At 35.7% G+C, this 8175-nt stretch overlaps 2 protein-coding genes across 2 annotated transcripts in view; both read left to right on the top strand.

Moving 5' to 3' along the window:
* Positions 1-2654: 2654 nt before the first annotated feature.
* On the top strand, positions 2655-5935 carry LOC125787116 (dynein heavy chain; the record flags this gene model as incomplete). The annotated part of the gene is made up of 4 exons (XM_049470876.1): positions 2655-2867; positions 3177-3341; positions 4429-4575; positions 5801-5935. Coding segments are annotated over 4 exons (660 nt in total), but the record flags the coding sequence as incomplete, so codon positions are not given.
* Positions 5936-5968: 33 nt separating this feature from the next.
* Positions 5969-8175, top strand: part of galr1b (galanin receptor 1b) — a 68157-nt gene continuing 65950 nt past the window's right edge. Inside the window, exon 1 of the mRNA XM_049471160.1 lies at positions 5969-7373. Coding sequence (XP_049327117.1) covers positions 6708-7373 — 666 coding nt within the window. The 5' untranslated portion in view covers positions 5969-6707. The remainder of the gene's footprint in view (positions 7374-8175) is intronic.

The following is an 8175-nucleotide window of genomic DNA, read 5'->3' as shown; positions in this document are numbered from 1 at the left end:
ATTCCCTTTTAGAATTAGTTGTTTAAAGGCTCTGTCACTTCTATGCAAATAAGTGTTTGCTAGTTATGCCCCATGTACAAGCTGAGTGTTGGCAAGACAAGAGCGAGCTAGTTCTCACTATTTAAAAGACTTGCCACAGAGAGTAGGTACAGATTCCTCACTCAGACGATGTCTGCAGGCTAATCCTGACGTGTACTGTATGAGGTTTCAAGCAAACTGAGAAAAATGGCTTTGTCAACTTACAGTGGGAGGGGGTGTGAATCTTGACCAATGCTTCTTGTGTAAATGAACTATGAAGTGTTAGCTTGGGGACACCTGTACCTGTATAAGTTGTTAGGTGTTATCTTGTGAATGAGGTTGGATACTGGCTAAATTGCTCATGGCAAGGCATCATCAATTCCTTATCCACAGTATATTCCATGTGTATTCGGGAATCCATCATAAAACACTAATAGTACCATCCATATTGGGTGATAAGGATTGTGACTGGCAGCATCTGGCTAAAACTGACCTTGCGAACAGACAAGCTTTTCTGGCAGAAATTAATCACATCCACATTCAATGTTTAAGACCGCACACTCATATCCCAGAGGTCAGTGCTGAGTTCTTTAGCTTCCATGAGACATGGCAAAAGTCATGGGACATCTGGCATGTCAATGTACAATATAGGGCTGTAAATCATTGAAAAAGCTGAGTGATTTTAAGTCTCAGAATATTATATTATAACTCAGGTTATATATTTCTGATGCAATATATATATATATATATATCTGTATGCATGAGAATATATACATAAAAGAGAGAGGGAGATATCTAGAGAAATTATCCAGCTGGGGATGATCCAAATGTCTCCAACACTCCTACGTCCCACTGAAGATTTCACATTGCGTAAATGGTGTGTGGAAATGAATAGCCATCATATGTCATTTAAAGTGCTTGTGAAATGTGAAGCAGAATGATGTGTTCTCACTTGATCTCCTCAGAGATGTGATTCTTAAAGGAAGTAACATGCCTTCATTTTCCACGGCACTCTTCCACTCGAACACAGGGCCAATTTCTCTTGCCGACAGGCCAGTGACGAAAGTCGAAGAAGCAGTTTATGGAACTGAGATGATCACATGTATGGAAAGGGAAATTTATGGAAATTGAAACACTTTAAAATGCATTGCCAATTAGAAAACACTCATAAAACATGACATGCATATCCATTCCTTTTCACCTGGAAGGAATATTCCATTAGAGTCACATTCAAAGACTTAAGAGGCATACACACTCACACTTACACACTTACACCACACTCGCATGCTACCAAGATACCATGCTGATAAAATAATGCATTAGAGAGGTACTGCTGTGGTCTTCTAACTCAGTAACTGCTGTGCTCCCATACTTTGGGGCCTATTTCCACGGCAAGCAGTCAACTGTTCAACATGCAGCTTAATTTATGGCGTGTCAGTGTGTCTTCGCTACCGTAATGACTGGAAAAGTACACCTTGCTCAGCTTACAATATATTGGAAATCATGTTCTAATCATCTTGATTTATTGATTCCAGCTGGCATTTCAATGTTGAATCAAGGTTGGGTTTGACAACAAAACAATAAATCAACATTCGTAATGGCAGCTTTGTTTCACCGTCAAATAAACGTTTAACCTTTAATAAACTATAGCTCACATTTGGGATGCTCAAAATTGTATGGAAGAGAAAACAAATTAAAAAAAAAACCTGTATGCCATGATGAAAAATGAATTTCTGAATCTCCGAATTCTCCATTCAACATTTTTGGGATATTTTTTGGTGATGAAATGTAAAATGTGAATTCCAAAGGCTGAAGGTTGAGGATATTATGTTGATTTAACGTAAAAAAATTCAATGTTTGCACAACCATTTCAACATTTCACTTGCAATTCTCTTCTGCTCTGAACTTGGTGGTCATATACTATATTATTAAGTCTGTGAAGTGAAAGATACCTAATAATTGCATTATATGTTAACAAAATACACTACACACACAAATACTTTAAGGCTACGTTCTGCACACAAACATAAATTATTGCCTAAATGTATGATATTAGTGTGCAAATGGAAGTTCTGTGGTTTATGTGGGTGCTGTGTAATGTCTGGTTTAATGTTTTATGTTTATTTTTATGTTTATTGCAGACATAGAGTTTAATTAGTTACTGATGCATGAAGAAGAAGTTGAGATTATATGAAAATAGAAAACAAGATCTGTTATGTATGCAGGTCTTATAGGTTATAGAGTGATAGGTTAGTGATGGGTTGCCTAAATATTAATGCACAGTGCATAAATAATTCAGATATTTAATCCAGGCTTTATTAAACAAAGGATAAGACCCTTTATTTGTGTTCCTTGAAATTATTAATATTAACACTTATTCTATGCCGATTCCAGTAAAGGGACTCAATAGGGGCTAAAATTCCAAGCTGGGCTGCACAGTGGCAGGAAACGGAAAAGTAAGTCAGAAGATTAAACATTATATTAGCACTAATAGGTTTTTATGTTACACTCTATATGAGTAGACACACTTACCGGCTCATTAGCAGTTTGGTACACAGCAGTTAATGAGAAAATAAGCTCAAAGATTTACGATGAACACAACTGTCAGCTAACTGTCTACTAACTACTCATCACTACATTTTATTAATTACTCATCCCTACATTTTATTAATTACTCATCACTACATTCTATTAATTACTCATCACTACATTTTATTAATTACTCATCACTACATTTTATTAATTACTCATCCCTACATTTTATTAATTACTCATCACTACATTCTATTAATTACTCATCACTACATTCTATTAATTACTCATCACTACATTTTATTAATTACTCATCACTACATTTTATTAATTACTCATCACTACATTTTATTAATTACTCATCACTACATTTTATTAATTACTCATCACTACATTCTATTAATTACTCATCACTACATTTTATTAATTACTCATCACTACATTTTATTAATTACTCATCACTACATTCTATTAATTACTCATCACTACATTCTATTAATTACTCATCACTACATTCTTTTAATCGCCCATCACTACATTCTATTAATCACCCATCACTACGTTCTATTAATTACTCATCACTACATTCTATTAATTACTCATCACAACATTCTATTAATTACTCATCACTACATTCCATTAATTACTCACTACATTCTATTTATTACTCATCACTACATTCTATTAATCACCCATCACTACGTTCTATTAATTACTCATCACAACATTCTATTAATTACTCATCACTACATTCCATTAATTACTCACTACATTCTATTTATTACTCATCACTACATTACATTAATTACTCATCAATACATTCCATAATTTACTCATCACTACATTCTATTAATTACTCATCAATACATTCCATAATTTACTCATCACTACATTCTATTAATTACCTATCTCTACATTTTATTAATTACTCATCACTACATTCTATTAATTACTCATCACTACATTCTATTAATTACTGATCACTACATTCTATTAATTACTCATCACTACATTCTATTAATCACCCATCACTATATTCTATTAATCACCCATCATTACATTCTATTAATTATTCATCACTAGATTATATTAATTACTCATCACTACATTCTGTTAATCACCCATCACTGCATTCTATTAATTACTCATCACTACATTCTATTAATTACTCATCACTACATTCTACTAATTACTCATCACTACATTCTATTATTTACTCATCACTACATTCTATTATTTACTCATCACTACATTCTATTAATTACTCATCACTACATTCTATTAATTACTCATCACTACATTCTACTAATTACTCATCACTACATTCTATTATTTACTCATCACTACATTCTATTATTTACTCATCACTACATTCTATTGATCACTACATTCTATTTATTACTCATCACTACATTCTATTATTTACTCATCACTACATTCTATTATTTACTCATCACTACATTCTATTGATCACTACATACTATTAATTATTCATCACTAGATTATATTAATTACTCATCACTGTATTCTATTAATCACCCATCACTACATTCTATTTATTACTCATCACTACATTCTATTAATCACCCATCACTACATTCTATTTATTACTCATCACTACATTCTATTAATCGCCCATCACTACATTCTATTAATCACCCATCACTACGTTCTATTAATTACTCATCACAACATTCTATTAATTACTCATCACTACATTCTATTAATCACCCATCACTACATTCTATTAATTACTCATCACTACATTCTTTTAATCGCCCATCACTACATTCTATTAATCACCCATCACTACGTTCTATTAATTACTCATCACTACATTCTATTAATTACTCATCACAACATTCTATTAATTACTCATCACTACATTCCATTAATTACTCACTACATTCTATTTATTACTCATCACTACATTCCATTAATTACTCATCACAACATTCTATTTATTACTCATCACTACATTCCATTAATTACTCATCACTACATTCCATACATTCCATGACATCAGTTAATAATACAAAATCATTTATCATGTTGTTGATTTCTCTTTTTTCCCAGGGACCATTAGGCGTAACATCTCCGCTCTGTTACACAAAACAGATAAATGTTTTAGCATTTTAACTTCTGTTATTTACTCAGAGCTTTTGCTCTGGTCCTGATAACAGAGAGAGAGAGAACATCAGACAGTTTTAAATCAAATATTCCACTTAGACCACATTCCCCTCTGCCAGTACTTGATAGATAAGACAGTAGTAGAAACAGATATTAAGGAATTTTTAGGCATTTTCTGGTGTTTTTTATGTTATTTCATTTTTTTTTTTTTTTGCTTTGGAGAATGGATTCTCATATTAAAATGTTGATACAAGGTGCCTCTTTATCAAAAATAAATAAACAAGTACTGCTTGGTTTAATATCTTCAACTTTGTCATTCTGTCTCTGTTTCACTCCAACATTCATTTCAAATAAAACATTTAAAAGTCCCATATCATGACGAATTCTTAACAATTCTAAACACATCTTCAATTCTGATTCATAAATTAAAATCTAGTTAAAAAAAAACTTTGTCAGAGCATCTAAATGTACTATTTAACCAATCACATTAATCTCAGTAATTCCTGTTTCTGAGTTTTCAAATAGATTGGTTTAAAAGTGAATAGATCTAAATTTAAAAGATTTGTGGATTTACATTTTTAGAAAGTGAAAACTGTGGTTCTGAATGTTTAAATCTAAATAAATGAGTTGTATAATCTGAATAAATGTGGAATTTTTAAACCTAAAAAATGTATATCGGATATTTTTTAATATGAAACATTGTCAATCAAATTTTTTAAGATCTGAAAAACTGTGGATTCATTTTTTACTTTAAAAAATCTGCATCTAATTTGTTTAAATCTGAAAAATTCTGCATCAGAATTTTTTTTATCAAAAAAATTGTGAACATGAAATAATCATCTGAAATAAATCTGAAATAAAAAAGGTATTACCTCACAAGTAAAACACACACAAGAAATGTAAATATTTCAGGTTTATCAAAAGTCCAAACAACAGCAGATTTAAATGCTAAATCAGTATACAATTAATATTGATGTTTAATGACTGATTGCAATCTGGGCATTGATTGATTGATTGATTGATTGATTGATTGATTGATTGATTGATTGATTGATTGATTGATTGATTGACTTTTTTTTTTTTTTAATCTGTTTTGGCGATTTTTAGACTTGATTTTTAGACTCCAGTTCACACGTGGCCAAACGTGGGCTATCCGTTTAAGGAGGAGCGTTGCTGCCACTTCTCCTGTACTTTGCTCCCCTCGAGCTCAGCTCAGCTCAGCTCAGATAACGTGAGGAAGCTTAAAGGTCTCTAGCTGAACTGTTTTATGGATGGAAGGTGTCTGCAGCTGTTCAAAGTTCAGCATGCGAGCACGCAGACCGAACTGAACGGAGCTGTCTGCTGCTTGTGCTCGTGCGCCTCGGAGTCGGTGAATGAAGCCGATATTTGATTCGGACACGTGATATATGTGTGAATGGACGGTGAAGGGATCAGCAGCGGAGGAACCGGGGGCGCGCTTCGTGAAGCGGAGGGGTTTAGCGGCTGTGACTGGGATCTCCGCTCGGGGCGCGGTGCAACTTTACGCATGCGGGACACACCGAAGTAGGTATGCGCGAGGGGCAACGAACGGGGAACGGGAGCGCGCGGGATGCTCATATATGCGTAGTCTATCTGAGGTTCTAGGATGATGCTGATATGTTGAGATAATGAGATGATGAGTCCAGGTGTCGGGTGGAACATCGTTCTGGAGCGGATCATGGAAAAGGAACACTGCGAATAGCCGTTAACTTTAGCCGTTAACCTTTACTTTATTTGTCTTTTCGTGTCTTGTCTTGTATTTTTCTTCTTCTTCTTTTTCTTATTGTTTGGGGGATCTCACAGCAAAAGAACGCTGCGAATAGCCATCAACCCATCTCTCTTACCTTACTAATTGTCTTGTCTTGTTGTGTTTTTCTTTTCATTTGGTGCATCTCACAGCAAAGCAACACTGCGAACAGCTCATCACCTTTACTATTTGTCTTGTCATATGTTGTCTTATATTCTTGTTTGAGGCATCTCACTGGGACGCTTTGATCTCCAAGTAAAACATGGGCTTATCCAAAAACGAGACCCTGCTTTGGTTCCACGAACCAGCTCCAGTAGACTCGAACCACACCGGTAAAGACCCCCTGAGCCCGGAGGTGGTGCTGGTCCCTGTGGTCTTCGGCTGCATCTTCTTCCTGGGCATCGTGGGCAACGCACTGGTCATGGTGGTCCTCGGCAGGATCAAGTCCGGCCGCTCGCGCAGCACCACCAATATCTTCATCCTCAACCTCAGCATCGCGGACCTGTCGTTTCTGCTCTTCTGCGTGCCGTTCCAGGCCACTATCTACTCCCTGCCCGAGTGGATCTTCGGTGCTTTCCTCTGCAAGTCCGTGCACTACTTCGTGACAGTCACCATGCTGGTGAGCATCTTCACGCTCGTGGCCATGTCCGTGGACCGCTACGTGGCCGTGGTGCTCTCCAAGAAGTCCCCGTGCATCCGCAACCGCCGGAACGCGCTGCTGGGCGTCTGGATCATCTGGCTGCTGTCGCTCGTCTTCGCCGTGCCCGTCGCGCAGCACCAGGTCGTGACGGACCACCCGGACGCGCCCAACAGCTCATTCTGCTGGGAGATCTGGGGCGAGCGCGTGGCCCGCCAGACATACAAAGTGACCATCCTGGTCATCGGATACCTGCTGCCCCTGGTCCTCATCACATGCTGCTACGCCAAGGTAAGCATTCACGAGGGGGTAAAAGTTGATAAAAGTGGGGGACATGGAGTAGAAGAGTTTGTGTGCACGTGCAAAATTTGTGCAAAATATATATATATATATTTTAAAGTGGCGTGGCAAAAGTAAAAAATTCTGTGTGCAGGTGCAGTTCTGAGCAAAATACTTTTTTAAAGTCAGGTGGCAAAAGTTAAAGTTGCTGTTTGCACGAGCAGATTTGGGCATAATGTATATTTTTTAAAGTCGCGTGGCAAAAGGAAGAGTTGCGCATGTGCAGATTTATATATATATATATATATATATATATATATATATATATATATATATATATATATATATATATATTTAATGTCGTGTGTAAAAAGGAAGAGTTGCTGTGTGCATGTGCAGATTTTTGCAAAATATATTTTTTAAAGTCGTGTGGAAAAAGGAAGAGTTGCTGTGTGCACGTGCAGATTTTTGCAAAATGTATATTTTTTTAAGTTGCGTGGCAAAAAGAAGAGTTGCTGTGTGCACATGCAGATTTGTGCAAAATATATATTTTTAAAGTTGTCTTCAAATGGTTCAAACGGTTCTGCTGTTCTTTTGCTTTTGGTCCTATTGGTTTCTGTAGAACATTGGCCACTCCAAAAAAGCGTAGAAACTTAAAACGTGCATATTTTTTTTTTCATTAAGATAATATATTTAGATAATAAGTATAATAAGATAATAAGTACACAGACAACACAAAATCTGTTGGGGTGCCTTCAATGTAAAAAAATGGCATAATAAAGGCAATTACTTTTGTATAGAAAACCAACAATTT

Source organism: Astyanax mexicanus, chromosome 23, assembly GCF_023375975.1.
Source record: "Astyanax mexicanus isolate ESR-SI-001 chromosome 23, AstMex3_surface, whole genome shotgun sequence".
Classification (NCBI taxonomy): domain Eukaryota; kingdom Metazoa; phylum Chordata; class Actinopteri; order Characiformes; family Acestrorhamphidae; genus Astyanax; species Astyanax mexicanus.
This window is presented reverse-complemented; position numbering and strand designations above follow the sequence as displayed.